Source organism: Peromyscus maniculatus, chromosome X, assembly GCF_049852395.1.
Source record: "Peromyscus maniculatus bairdii isolate BWxNUB_F1_BW_parent chromosome X, HU_Pman_BW_mat_3.1, whole genome shotgun sequence".
NCBI classification, from domain to species: domain Eukaryota; kingdom Metazoa; phylum Chordata; class Mammalia; order Rodentia; family Cricetidae; genus Peromyscus; species Peromyscus maniculatus.
Window position 1 is genome coordinate 49,889,360 of NC_134875.1, and position 15,458 is coordinate 49,904,817.

Consider the following 15,458-nt stretch of genomic DNA (forward strand, 5'->3'; position numbering starts at 1 on the left):
TGGAGGGTAGGCTGGGGGTAAGGGGAGGGGGTGGGAGGGGGGAGAATAGGGGAATCCGTGGCTGATATGTAGAACTAAATGGTATTGTAAAATAAAATATATATAAAGGAAGTTAATGCTTGGATACTGCTAAGAATTGCTTGGTCCAGAGCTACTGAATCAGAACATAAGGCAATCTGGATTTTAACAAGCCCTCTGTGTGACTCTTATTTATTCTCAAGTTGAAGACAAACTAGATGGGAAATACAGGCTATATTACTAGCTCCTAGTGGCAGCTATGAGGCTTGCTAAAAAGTATTTTCAAACTCTTAATGAATTTGTGTCTTCAGTAGACACACTAAACTGGTAAGCAGTCTGGAATCTATTATTAGGCTGGACTCAGGCATTATATGTAGCCTCAAGAATATATAATATCGGGCACATGTGAAGAGTTAATTGAGTGGAATAGTTGTGGTTCTGGAAAATGACTCAAAATTAGGGGGGATGCCTTATATGTAGAAAGGAATATTGGCAGCTAGTTGCCAAAACTTTAATAGAAACCTTGTTCCTTAATTACAATATATTATATATCCCCAATGACTCTGGCTCTGGAAACCATACTTGGTGTTCAGACAGTATGAACATCCTCCCTAGTTTTCTAGAAGACTCTATGTCATTTCACTTTGGGGACAATGTAATTATTTGAATAATACAGAATGTTAGTAGATTCAGGTATTATAAACAAAAGGGTGATTTATTTAATAAGAGAGGTATCTCAGATTCAATAATTTGTAGACACAAGTAACTAGCTATAAATTGGGAACCTAATAACATTATAAAACTATTAGCACACTCAAAGAGCCAACAAAAGATTGTCTATATGAAGACTATTTTACCTGGAGGACCTGGGCGACCTGGCAGACCAGGTTGACCTGGAGGCCCTGAAATGCCAGTTCCGATACAGTTGAAGCAGGTATCACCTTTGTCACCTGGTAAAAACATAAACATTACTGGAAGGGTTACTTAAACCTTCTTTAGATAGGTTCTAAAGAAGTCAACTGTAAGGAATAGCATTCGTACTCAACAGCGTGTTTAGAGAAGCCTATGTCTAAAATCAATTCTTAGACAAATAATGAGTGCCTACAGTATACAGAGGAATGCTTTAGGTGTTTGTGATACAGTACTGAAATAAAACACACAAAATTCCATGTTTTTGTGGAGCTAACTTTCTACCAATAGGAAAGAATAATAAACAAAGGTAATAAATTATTAAATTACATATTAAATAGGTTAATAATAAATCTAGTAAGCTTTTAAATGTATATGAAAATACGTTTGTAGGGGGAAATGGGTAAGTATGACTGAGTGTGCTAGATGAGTGGTGGGAGAAAGTGGGTTGCAACTTGAAATAGGGTGAGGTCAGGACAGAGCTCATTGAAAAGGTATCGCTATAAAACGAAAGGTATGATATTTGCATAACTAGTATAGTATATTCTATGTATAGACAAGGAACAGCAGGTAGGACAGACTGCTGAAGCGGAATGAGGAAGTGGGACCAAGTTACAGAAACCATGCTAGACTAGAGTTTTCACTGTGAGTTACATGAAAAACCTGTGGATATTAAACAAAAGAGCCATCATTATAACAAGCTCCATTTGCCCACAATGAACAGACTTAAAGCAATGAATTGCACATTCATCTGTTATCCATACACCACTACTTGTTGTAGTCATTCTCAAAACATAGTTATGAAGTTATATTGGAACTACAGAATTATTAATAGAACATGGCCTTACATCATCAATACTATTTGGTATTCACAACCAAATTACACATTTTGCTTAAAGATTTAAAAACTATACTACCCTTAATATCATCCCAAAGAATTGGAGCTGGTCTTATAAATCTAGCTATCATATCTATCATTAATTGGTAAACTATTCATATTTTTATTTATTTATTATTCAATTCATACAGTATATTTTGATCATATTCTTTCCCCTCTCCCAACTTCTTCCAGATCTCAATTCTCCTGATGGTCCTACATCCTATTTCTAATCATTCTTTCCAAACATATTGCCACTTTCTATACCTTATAAATATTAAGCAACATGTAATGAGTGAATTATATATAAGTACAATATTAACTCATCATTTACATCAAAGTACTTTAATAATCATTGGATATAACCCTATTAATTCTACCATTTCTTAATCTTAAATTCATTACATAATTTCCATATTGTAAACAGAATTTCAATAAAACACATTATAAATCTAATAACAGAAGCCTCACACTTCTGATTTATCAAAAAACTTGTGCATGAACTGCCAATTTATGTAATCAGAGATAAAAATATGGCTTTCTTACTTTTAAAGAATAACTATCCACTGGTCATAGGAACCAAACCAAAACATTCAGACAGCTCCAAATAAAATAAATAAACTAATATTTTATTATCTTAATAATGCTTATAATTTCCTTCTCCTATATTTACAAAATGTTTACTATGCTTTATAGATAAAAATACTCATTTAAGTGAGTTTTATTATAATTATATTACCAACAACAATATTTATCAACTTAGGTCATAAAACTATAATCTCTAACTTACAAGGGATAGCAATTCAAACTATATACTTAACTCTGAGCTTTGAAACTAGAGTATCATATTGCTAGTAGTAGCACCACTTGCTACATGATCAATTATAAAATTATCTTTATGATACATACTCAAATCTAAATATCAGTCAATTCTTCAGTTACCCATATTTCTTACTATAGTCATTCCAGTTACTGTGAACAACCTATTTCAACTATTAATTGGATGAAGAATAGGGATATATGACTTCCATTACTCGAATGATGTACTCAACAGACACTAATACAACTTTACAATAACTTTATAAGTTTTTGATATAACTGCATTGAGAATGTTGGATTTGTCTTAGCTTTTCTCAAAATCTGTACACATATTATTTAGATGCTCTGGACCATCATCCATAACCTCAATGATGAGCAAGGCATATGAAAAATAGTAGATTTTGCCAAAGCTATACAATTTACCAATAACAACTGCAAGCCCAGCACTCACTCTAAAGATAATATAAAATCTGCAAGCATAGGGTATTCTAATATCTGAGCTCTTCTAATTACGTTAACTGCCACTTCCCTAACAGCTGTATGCAGCACGTGAATTCTCTTTTTCAGCATTTTAGGACTATCTGGATTCTTTTCTTTAAATAATTAAAAAATAACTCCCATTATTAATTAAGTCAATGAAACACCTCACTATTTGGCAGCATTTCACAAGACTTCATATGTCAAACAACCTTGTCTCAAAAATGCCCCACAAATAACTGCATGTGCATCCCTTAAACTCTTTCCCTCACCATCAGTATTTTAGGCCTAACTTTATCCTAAGAAAGTAATGTAATGACTTTAACCTTCAACTTAATTTTCTTCATCTACCCACAGTTCCTCTGATTTTCTAGATTTTTACTAACTACAATGCATTGTTATTTACTAATAAATTATTAAGTAAAATACAGCTTCAAATTTTCTAGACTTAACCTGGTTAAAAAAGCAGTTACCTAAACTATCTAGATATCCAAATGTAATCTCTCAACAATTCCCAGTGAATCAAAAAGGAATAATTAAATAATTAAAAGATAAACAATTGTATTTATTTTTTAAATTGTAGTACCTATGTCTTCAATTCTTACTACTATTCAATTTACTTCAGTAATCTCAACTATAATAAAGGTGCAAGTAAGGACCAAGATTCCACACTATTTTGCTGTGGGATAATCCTTTTGTACTTTGTTAATATGTATTACTTTCATTGGTTAATAAAGAAGCTGACAGGCCTATAGCAATACAGTATAAAGTTAGGTTGGACAATCAAACTGAGGATGCTGGAATGAAGAAGAGTGGAGTCAGAGAATTGCTGGCACACATAGAGAGAGCAAGATGGGCACGCTGTACTGAGAAAAGTTACCAAGCCACATGGCAAAGCATAAATAAGAAATATTGGTTAATTTAAGTATAAGAGTTAGCTAGTAACAAGCCTGAGCTATTTAGCCGAGCATTAGTAATTAATATTAAGCCTCTGAATGCTTATTTGAGAGCAGCTGCAGGACAGGAAAACTCTGCCTACAATTATTCAACTTCTAAAGCTTTATAATACAGTCATAACTATTGTATCTTCACAAGACCAATTTCTTCACCTTCATAAATTACTCAATCTCAGCTGGGCGGCAGTGGTGCACGCCTTTAATCCCAGCACTCGGGAGACAGAGCCAGGAGAATCTCCAGCCTGGTCTACAACGTGAGATCCAGGACAGGCACCAAAACTACACAGAGAAACCCTGTCTTGAAAAACCAATACATACATACATACATAAATTACTCAATCTCTCATATTATTAGATTCAACAAAAACTTCGACCTCATAATTTACTGATAACACAACTATAATTAACTCTATCAAAAGCCACCATTAACACCTTCAAATTATTCAATTAGTGCATGACAAGTCTGAATGTTTTTCTATTGTCAGTGTGCAATATATCCAAATACTAGCATTACCCCTGAACAAAATAAAAATAACATTACAAAAGATTCAATCAAACCTTATTATAATTCCATACCCACCACTACCACTAATAACTAACTTCAGTCTACCATAAATTGGTAAAGATTTAAGACACTCTTATTAAACAAACACAAAACGAAACAAAAAATAATATTGCTTATTATAATTTCCATGTGGAATTAAACCAAGACTAATGGCATGGAAAATCATTGTCATTATTCAACTATAGGGACTTTAATGACCAAAAGCTCTCCCTCTGTTATCAATATTATTAGCCATTTATATGTTGATTTATCAGCCCCATCCAATTTCAGCATGATGACAATTCAGTCTTTTAGAAGGCTTCTGTGTGAGACTACTAATTATCACAGTCCTCTACATAGAAATAAATTATACTTTAGATAAAATGGTTACATTTTCATCTGTCAGGTCTGTCTGCTGGACGATTTCCCCAGCATTTTTATGCAAACAGAGCCTCTATATTTATCATCTGCTTGTTTTTCTTCCCATGAAGAAGGAGGCCTACACTATGGTCATTTACTTCCTAGATACTTGAAACATTGAGATCATTTTAGTACTTGCAGTAAAAGTGGAAAAACTAGGCAAGAATTTTCAGATCAAAAGCCTTGAAGAAACAGGAGAGCATAAAGACTACCCGGCTTTAAGTAATACCAGTGACTATAATTAGTTATGAGGGTATGGCATGGGTCCAAATGGCAAATAGGTCAGTGCATGTAGTGGTAAAGATCCATGAAATTTTTTGTTATTGCTGTAACTTGTCAATGTAGAAGGAAGCAAGTTAAGAATGTAAAAATGACAATAAGGGAGTAAATATTAAAGTTTAACAAGAGAAAGGAAAATACAGAATCAGAAAAAAAATGGAAATCTGAAACTACTCATGCTATCCTTGGGTTACAGATGCCAACATCGAAGTGAGGAAACAGCAAAGGAGTCGAGTTTAATAATAGGACTGATTTCAATGATTGGTCATGTAATGTAAGCTAAACTACGAGGAAAGGAAACCTTAAGTTATTAGAAGTTGTAATCTAGAAAGAGATGACATGAAATCAACATTATGGAAGAATACACTATTGTTAAAGAGATGATCTTGGAGTGTGACTTTGAGAATCACTGTCTTAAGACTGAAGTTAGAATACAGGGCATTCTGTTAATGACTTAAAAGAATGAAGAAAGGGATGCTTGGGTACCAAACCTTTCACTCCTTGCTCTCCTGGGAGTCCTTTATCACCTGGAGATCCTGGGGGACCTGGAGGGCCTGCTTTACATATCTCTTCACCTGAGGTTAAAGATAAGATAATAAGCTAATTGTTGTTAAATGCTGAGAAGACTAGGCAAAAAAAAAATAAAGAAAGAAAGAAAGAAAAGCCCCAAAATCTAGAAAAAAAACTTATTTTCAATCTCTTTTCTGTAAAAATACTACTCAATAAACAATATGGAGACATTGTTGATAATGAACATTGAAGACCAGTACATAACCAAAACCCCAAACTAAAAATAGCAGTGCCATCTCTTAGATATCTGAAATATAAATAATGTTACCAAACTTCAGTCAGATTCATTTACAAATGAAATAAAGCAAAAGAACAGCCAAATTTGTCAGGATGAAAACATAGCTTACTGGGTGGCAAATGAGGGCCAGGAGGACCAGGAGGCCCTGGAAGACCAGGAGCCCCAGGCTGTCCATCAAGTCCAGGAGATCCAGGGATACAAATTCCAGGAGGACCTTCATCACCTTTCTGGCCCCTTTCTCCAGGATATCCAGGGGGACCAGTAGGACCCATGACTGCTGTCCCTAAATAAGAAAATGTACCCATTAAAAGTGACCAAAATGGCCGGGCGGTGGTGGCGCATGCCTTTAATCCCAGCACTCGGGAGGCAGAGGCAGGCGGATCTCTGTGAGTTCGAGGCCAGCCTGGGCTACCAAGTGAGTTCCAGGAAAGGCGCAAAGCTATACAGAGAAACCCTGTCTCGAAAAACAAACAAACAAACAAACAAACAAAAAAATTGCTGGGCGGTGGTGGCGCAGGCCTTTAATCCCAGCACTCGGGAGGCAGAGGCAGGCGGATCTCTGTGAGTTCGAGGCCAGCCTGGTCTCCATAAGCGAGTTCCAGGAAAGGCGCAAAGCTACACAGAGAAACCCTATCTCGAAAAACCAAAAAAAAAAAAAAAAGACCAAAATGATCTTATTTTGTAGACAATTATTTTCATTCTCTAGGAGACATTAGGAATGATAAAAATCTGTTGGTTGGATTTCCTTTTTCTTTTTCCATTTTAAAAATTTTAAAATTATATTTTAATATACAACATAATGGCTTGCATTATGGCATTTTCATATATATGTTCATATCCATTTCCACACTACCTTATTCATCTCTCTTGACCTCTCTCACCCTTTCTCCACCTAAACAGTCTCCTTTCTGCTGCCATGTCACATAATATAAAGCTAAGTCTGATTCTGCATGAAAGAGGCAATGCACACTATTTTGTTCTTATTCCCCTTGCTTTAAACCCTTTCCATCACACACTTAGTGTCTGTTCAGTTGGTTTTTGTAGTAAGTTTTTCTACGAGAATTAACATTTCCATGGTAAAATGCTTTAAATGATGTAATAGCTTGAGTATAAGATATGATTATGCCGGGCGGTGGTGGCACACGCCTTTAATCCCAGCACTCGGGAGGCAGAGGCAGGAGGATCTCTGTGAGTTCGAGGCCAGCCTGGTCTCCAAAGCGAGTTCCAGTAAAGGCGAAAAGCTACACAGAGAAACCCTGTCTTGAAAAAAAACCAAAAAAAAAAAAGATATGATTATTTAAAATAATGGCCAGGCATAGTGGCCCATGTCTTTAATCCAAACACTTAGGTGGCAGAGGCAGGTGGATCTCTGTGAATGCGAGGCCAGCCTGGTCTACAGAGTGAGTTCCATGACAGTTAGGGCTACATAGTGAGACCTTGTCTTGAAAAAACAAACAAACATAGGTAATTTTATGGCTTTTGGAAATTGCTAAAAAATTAATACTCCCTCTTAAACACTATGATGTTCTACCCCCAGAAATACCAGAAAATTATTAGTAATGAGGGAGGGAGGGGACTATTAAGCATAGGAAGGTTTCAGTAGGGATGCATACTGGGGGTAATGTTAGGGTAGAAAGGAAGTTTAACAAAAACTAAGGCTGCATGAAAAAAAAAGAGAGGTATGCCAAGAAAGATTTATACAGGTGTGACATGGCCGTTGCAAATGATGAACACACAGCAGCTATGGATACTTTTATAAGCTGGGTCCTTCAACGCCATACCATGGAAAATGAAAGTACCATGGGGAATCTCCTCTTTCCCAAGGACCTTTTGATTATTAACGGTTGATGGAGGAGGGGTGTCCTTTTTTCACCAATAGTGTTGCCACTGGGGGACTGGTTAGAATGAAGGAGTTTAAAGGACACTAAGGGGGATAACAGAAGCTAATGAGAAGGGAATATAATCACAATATATTAAACATATATATGAAAGTGTCAAAATGTAAAGAGAAAGGGGGTACTTTAATATGTTCAAATAAAACATAGCTCTGCTTCTTGTACATTTTTCAGTTCCACTGCCTATTTTTTCATATCAACACATTTTATGCATTGTTTTCAAAACTTCTAAGGAAATAATTCAATATTTTTAAAAATTATTTTTATACATTTAAAAGTGTACTCATAATGTTAGGATCAACTTGTAAATTTCCCTTTAAAATTTCATTGGAATTTGAAATCTGATAGCCAGAACATCTAAAGGTTATTTCTTGATATAATGAACTTTAAAATATTGATCTCTTACATAAAGTGCATCTTGGTATATATTTAGTAATTTTAGGTTATTCAATATGACTATTTATATATTTTAATTTATATGTATGTGTGTGAACCTGTGTGATTTTGTGTTCACCATGTGTGTACTGGTGCCTTCAGTGGTCACAGAGAATTAGATTCTCTGGAACTGAAGTTCAGAGCAGTTGTAAGCCAACATGTAGGTGCTGGGAACCAAACTTGAGTTCTCTAGGAGAGCAAACAGCTCTCTAAACTACTGAACCATCTCTCCATCCCCATTCAATAGTATTTTACAAAGCCTGGAATGAGCTCTTCCCTATATTTTTTTGGGGTAGCTCAATTGCTTTTTTTTTTTTTTTGCTATTGTCAATTTCTATACATTTATTGGTCTATTCTCTTTTACTTTGTTAATGTATTCAGTTACAGCAATATAACAAAGAAACATCTCTGACATCTTGAGGTAAAATTAAATGGTGATAACATCAAATATGATTTGTGGGAAAATATGGTCAGTTTAATTTAACATTATTATAGTTTCTCTGTTAATAAATGAGGTTGAATCATTTTTATTTATTGTGATATAAATGGTTTATTATTGCTGTTATTAGGTTTTCTGTTTATGCTTTGAAACTATTCAAAATATGGGGATTATCTTTTTTCCACTTTGGTAGAATTCATCCATAAAACTATAAAAAAAAACCTGTAAATCAACACTTCTTCATGGAGATTGTCAATATTTCAAAATCTTCTATGAAAATGGTTCTCAACCTTCCTAATGCTGTAACCCTTTAATACACTTCCTCATGTTGTGGTGACCCCAACCTTAAAATTATTTTCATTGCTACTTCATGACTATAATTTTGCTGCTCTTATGAATAGTAATGTAAATATCTGATATGCAGGATATCTGACAGGTGACCCCCACAGAAGGGTCATGACCTACATGCAGGTTGAGAACTTCTGTTCTATGGCAATTGACTTAGGCTTCCTACTCTCTCATAACAACTTTCTTTAACAATTTGTTGCGTAAGGAGTTTATGTTTCATCTGGAATGTCAAATTTATTAGTAGAGATATATAGTTTTCCAGTAACTTAAAAGAAAAACTTATGGCAATATCGTCTTTCTTTACTAATTTTATTTGTACCATTTCTGAGTTTTATCTTGCCTGTGTTTGTCCATCTATCCTCATTTCAGACTCTTTTCAACATATTTTGGTATCTGTATTCACCTGTATCTGTTTTAGTTTTCATTTTATATTTTTTTTTCATTCTGGTAAAGTTTCCCATTCTACATATTTGTGCTTGTTTCATCGTGTGTGTGTGTGTGTGTGTGTGTGTGTGTGTGTTAAATTTAGCCCATTTTTTCTTTTTTGTTTCTAGGGATATAACTTCATGCTACATTCCCATTTCTCACTTAATTTGTTATTTGTAGTTTTATGATAGAATTGGGGAACTGTTTGGGCTATGGTCAATGAGTTTTGATATGAAGCACATTTTATTGTGGCTTAGCATTCAGTGGTTTAGCATTGTCATATATGTCTCACCTTGTCTCTGGAGTTATTTTTAACTGTGTCAACATGCAAATGTTAATATAAGAATATTTGACGTTTCCACAGTCTACTTTACTATGGTTGCAGAGAATCACAAACATACATACTGTAGATTCTTTCCAGGTCAAATACTGTCTATTTTTATAAATATTCTATGTAAATTTGCACAGAATATATATTTTTGCTTCCTAGAATATTTTTCCTCACACTACAGCCTGATTATGTTGATCAAAATATCTATATCCTTATTTTTAATATATTAAATGTGCTAAAGATCTATCAATTTACCCCCTGAAGCTTATAAATTTTACTGCCTCATTAGATGTGTAAAGGTTTGACTTTAACCATTGCATCATCATTTATTAACATAAAATACCTGTGTTGTTAATGCATATTTTCATTGAATTTTCTTTCACTTGACATTAGAATTAAGACAACTTTTTTTTCTATCAATCATTTAATTACTATATTTTTCACTTTACTTGCAAGTTTCCCCTTTCTGCTTCAGCGGTACACATTCTGCATACTATACAAGTATTTTATCTCAATTTTATCTAGTATCATCTAGTTTGTGTTTGATCTTTTAACATTTGTTGGAGTTAATGATTTGCTTTTCAGTATTTTCTGTCATTTATTTTCTTTTTAAAAATTTTTTTAAGTTTTTTATTTAATTAACCTTCTTTCCATTTATTTTAAATACCTAGTACAGTTTCCCCTCTCTCCTCTCCATCCAGTCCCTCACTCCCTTCCATTTACTCCCTTCCCCATCCACTCCTCCTCCCTCTCCGTTCAGGAAGGGTCTGTTCGGCCTCCCATGGGCTTGAACAAAGCATGGCACATCAAGTCGAGGGCCTAGGCTGGTCCCATGCAGGCTCCCTAACTGTTGGTTCTAAGTCCGTAAGCTCCCATGAGCTCAGGTCTGGTGTCTCTGCAGATTTCCCCATCATGATCTTAACCACCCTGGCTCCTGCAATCCCTTCTCCCTCTCTTCAACAGGATTCCTGGAGATCGCCCCAGTGGTTGGCTGTGGATCTCTGCATCTGCTTCCATCAGTTACTGGATAAAGACTCTGATGACAGTTAGGGTGGTCACCAATCTGATTACAGGAGATGGTCAGTTCAGGCACCCTCTGCACTATTGCTAAGCATCTTAGCTGGGGTCATCCTTGTGGTTCCTGGGAGTTTCCCTGGCACCCGGTTTCTCTCTAACCCTGAAATGGACCCCTTATCAAGATGTCTCGCTCATTACTCTCCCTCTCCAACCTGCCCCCAACTTGCCTCCTGTGCCCAGCCTGCCCAACATGCTCCGTTCCTCTCATCCCTCACCCCACCCCCACTTTACTCAGATCTCTTCTATTTCCCCTTCCCAGGGAAATCCATGCATCCCTCTTTGGTCTCTCCCTGCTATCTAGTCTCTCTGGGGCTGTGGATTGTAGGTTGCTTATCCTATACTTTACTCCTAATATACATTTATGAGTGAGCACATACCATGTTTGTCTTTCTGGGTCTGGCTTACTTCATTCAGATTTTTTTTAAATAGTTCCATACATTTGCCTACAAATTTCATGATTTCATTGTTTTTTTTTTTTACAGCTTATTAATACTCCATTGTGTATATGTACCATATTTTCTTTATCCATTTTTTTTGGCTGAGGGAATCTAGGTTGTTTCCAGGTTCTGGCTATTACAAACAATGCTGCTATGAACACAGTTGAGCAAGTGCCCTTGTGGTATGATTGAGCCTTCCTTGGGTATATGCCCCGGAGTGGTATAGCTGGGTCTTGAGGTAGATTGATTCCCATTTTCTGAGAAACAACCATACTGATTTCCACAGTGGCTGTACAAGTTTGCATTCCCACCAGCAGTGCAAGAGTATATCTAGGCTTATCTTTCCTTTGGCCTAATTTTAGCTTCTACTGTACAGATTCGTCTATTTTCCCTCTAATCAGAGTCAAATTGTACATTTTATTTCCATTCTTTTCTAATAATGGTTCATATAAATTTTGACTTATGTACTTAAATCTGTATTTTTCCTCTGTCTCTCCCTCACCCCGATGTATGTGTGTATATGCATCACTCTCCATGCTGTTTTGAGACAGACTCTCTCACCTAGAGCTTAACAACAAGGCTGGACTGGCTGGCCAGAAAGCCCCTGGAATCCTCGTGTCTGTCCCACATGTGCTAGGATTAAAGGCATGCACCACTGTCCCTAGATTTTTACATCAGTATTAGGGATTCAAACCTAGGTCCTCATGTTTGTGTGGCAAACACCGCAATGCACTGAGCCACCCCAAAACCCCTTAAATATGTATTTAAAAAACATATAGTGAATAATATTTATATTCTTACATACTAATAAGGGAAAACTAACTGACTTCTCATCGTCATCCCCTCTGTACCTGCCCTTACCATGTAAAGAATATTCACACATACATCCTGGATTGTTACTTAAGCCACATTTATTATGAACTTAAAGTTAATGTAGCTTATTCATATCTATCTTAGTCCATGATTCTTTTATCTTACCTCCCACCCCTACTTTATCAATATATTCTTTCCCTTGCTGTCAGAGTAAAACCTTTAGTAATGACTTAAAAGAAGGTTTGGAGGTGGTAAACCGTCTAGGTATCCCATCTTCACACCAGGATGGCAGTTTAGTAAAATATAGGCTCCAAAATTCATAGTTATTTGTCCTTATTACTGTGAAACTATGCTCCATTATCTTCTGCAAACTCGTACTGTTCTTCAGGCAATGTTCCTTTTTTCCCCTGAGGCAGGTTTTCAAGAGTTGTTTCAATATTTTTAATATTTTATTTTATTTTTAATTCCTAAATTCTGAAATGAACCTAGTCATGAAGCTTTGTAATTTTGTTCTTACTTTACTCTTGGTTGGTGTTTAATGATCTTTTCTTGGAGGTGTGTGTGTGTGTGTGTGTGTGTGTGTGTGTGTGTGTGTGTGTGTTTGTGTGTGTGTGCCCACATGCTTTAAGGAGATGGATGGTCACAGCCATTACTTGTTTTCAAATATTGTTTGTTTCTTGTCCCATTCTTTTATACTTAGACTCACTCATGATAGTTCTGGGAAATACTAAGTTTATCCCTTATACGTCATACTTTTCCTTTATGTCTCTCAAATCCTGAATTCTTTTACTATAGCCTGAAAAAAATCCTTATTTTAATTTTCTAGACATAACAGATATTTAGCTCATTGTTTTGAGATAAGGAATAAAAAGTGCATACTTAGACCATAATGAAACACACACTTATTATTTTCTTCCTAAGAAGGTGTCACTTTCCTCATCATGACAATATTTCCTTAGTTACACATTTTTGAATGGAAAGGACCTATAATTCATTGAATATATACATGTGCTAGATACTGAAATGGATTTTTTAATGAATTTTGTATAGATTCTTACACTTTAATAAAGAGGATGCATAAGGGCAGTTTAATTTATGGCCAAATTGTAAGTGCTACAGTGTACTCTGCATCTTCTAAGGGAATGATATAAACTGAACAGTCAATACTGAAACTTAAAATTTTATTACATGTTAAAATTAACATGGAAATTTCTAATTCATTGATTCTAGAATTCTAAATGGACAGTGCTGGTTACCAATATTATATATGAAATACAGAAATGTTGGATATTTGTTAGGTCAACATCCTGTCCTCTGACAGCATGAAAAGTGTGATGATTCATCTACCAGATCAAGGAACTATTTCATACAATACATTTTTAATAGAAAGTAAAAGTGAGATTTATGGCATTTAAGTGGGCGTTTAAAAGGACATGGAAGAATTGGGTGGGAAACGCAGTAACACAGGTTTGGTACAGTTGGTCATTTAGATAGTGCCTGTTTGGATACAGGAGACAGTTTAGTGATAGACTGAGATTGGGAAAGCATGAGGACCTGGGGCCAGACCCACAGAGCCCACTTCAAAATCTGGTATGGTGAGGCAAACATTCAGATCTTGGGGTATGACTGTCCAGAAAGCCTAGTAGAAACAGAAAGCTACAGGTTCGTTGAGAGGCTTTAAAAAAAGTGCAGAAAATCTTCTCAATGTCAACTTATGGCCTCCACAGGTGTGCACATGTGTGAGTTCACCAGCACACAGACATACATCTTACACAAACAAACAGGGAATAGAGCATAAAATATTCATGTCATCTACTATCATGCCCAATCAAACCAATATGATAAAATTGTATGTACTGATTGGCTAGGATACTGTAAGCACAGAGATATAAACACAATCTCTTTTACCTGGAGGTCCAGGAAAGCCAGGTGGACCTTGTATTCCAGGAAATCCTCGCTCTCCTTTTTCTCCAGGCAAACCAGGTAGCCCAACATTTCCTTTTTCTCCCACAGTCACACCAGTCCCATGTGTAGGAATTACCTTTTCATGGAAATAGAAAATCAGGAATTCAATGAAGAAGAAGCTTGCTCTTCTAAATGTAAGTAAGCAGCTACATGTGGTTACAATACTGCATTTTCACACAGTTCTTAGATATAAAAATCAGTAAGTCTATCACACAGATTGAGTCTCATTGAGACTGCTACATACATTAGGTCACCTTCATCACTTTTACCCTCCAACCAATTAAGAAACATGTAATAACAATTTCGAGCCCAAGGCTTAAAAAGCTAGAAGTATTTTTTGTCGCCTCTTCTATATAACTAACAATTAACTCCAGTCACCTAAAGCCTGGCAATTCTTTAAAAAATTTTCCTCTAATTTTCTTTGCTCTATCCTCTTGCCACAATTACTCTCCTGATCTCACACTGGAACTTTGCCTTTAAGTTTATTCCCTTGAATTCAAGCTTATTTACATTACACACTTTCCTCAAATCAATTTTTCTATGTAAACCACTTGTCTTAAGGACACTAATTGCTGACTTCTTACTGTACATGATGCTACTTGTAGTCCTCAATTCAGTCAAACTACTTTCAGTATCACTCTTACCTATTTCTTTGCCTATTATTTCTTGCAATGAATTCTCATCACCCCAGCCTGTCTGATTATAACCATTTCACATACATAATGTGCACATTTTTCTTGTGTTTGGTTTTTGAGACAGGCTTTTTGTCTGGGTAGTCCTAGCTGTCCTGAAACTCACTCTGTAGCCCAGGTTGGCCTCAAACTCAGAGATCTGTCTGCCTCTGCTTCCCTAGTGCTGGGATTAATGGCGTGCACCGACACCACCCCCCAATGTGCACATTTTTATCAATGCCTTTACATATGCCTTTCCAAACATCTGCAGTGCCTTCCCCAAGCTTTTCATATGTCAACTCACATATCACTCTTCCTTGAAAGCATTCTCTTTCAGGAAGACTGCATTTATATAGTCAATCAATTGACCGTGCCCATCTTCTACATCTTCTCATGATCTACTTGTATTCTACAGAATTTCACAAAAGAGGAATTTTCAAGTTGATTTGTCATACAAATCAATACCTGCTAGCAAATTGTGGTATTTCACCTTACCTTGAATGGATGTAAAAAG

The 15,458-nt window shown here is 35.8% G+C and overlaps 1 protein-coding gene across 2 annotated transcripts in view; it reads right to left on the minus strand.

Moving 5' to 3' along the window:
* Nucleotides 1-15,458, minus strand: part of Col4a5 (collagen type IV alpha 5 chain) — a 194,656-nt gene that overhangs the window by 84,553 nt on the left and 94,645 nt on the right. For both annotated transcript variants that reach the window (XM_015992158.3, XM_076562145.1), the window contains exons 19-22: nt 14,217-14,349; nt 6,217-6,390; nt 5,791-5,874; nt 876-968 (exon numbers count right to left, since the gene is read on the minus strand). In XM_015992158.3, the coding sequence (XP_015847644.1) occupies nt 876-968; nt 5,791-5,874; nt 6,217-6,390; nt 14,217-14,349 (484 nt within the window). The remainder of the gene's footprint in view (nt 1-875; nt 969-5,790; nt 5,875-6,216; nt 6,391-14,216; nt 14,350-15,458) is intronic.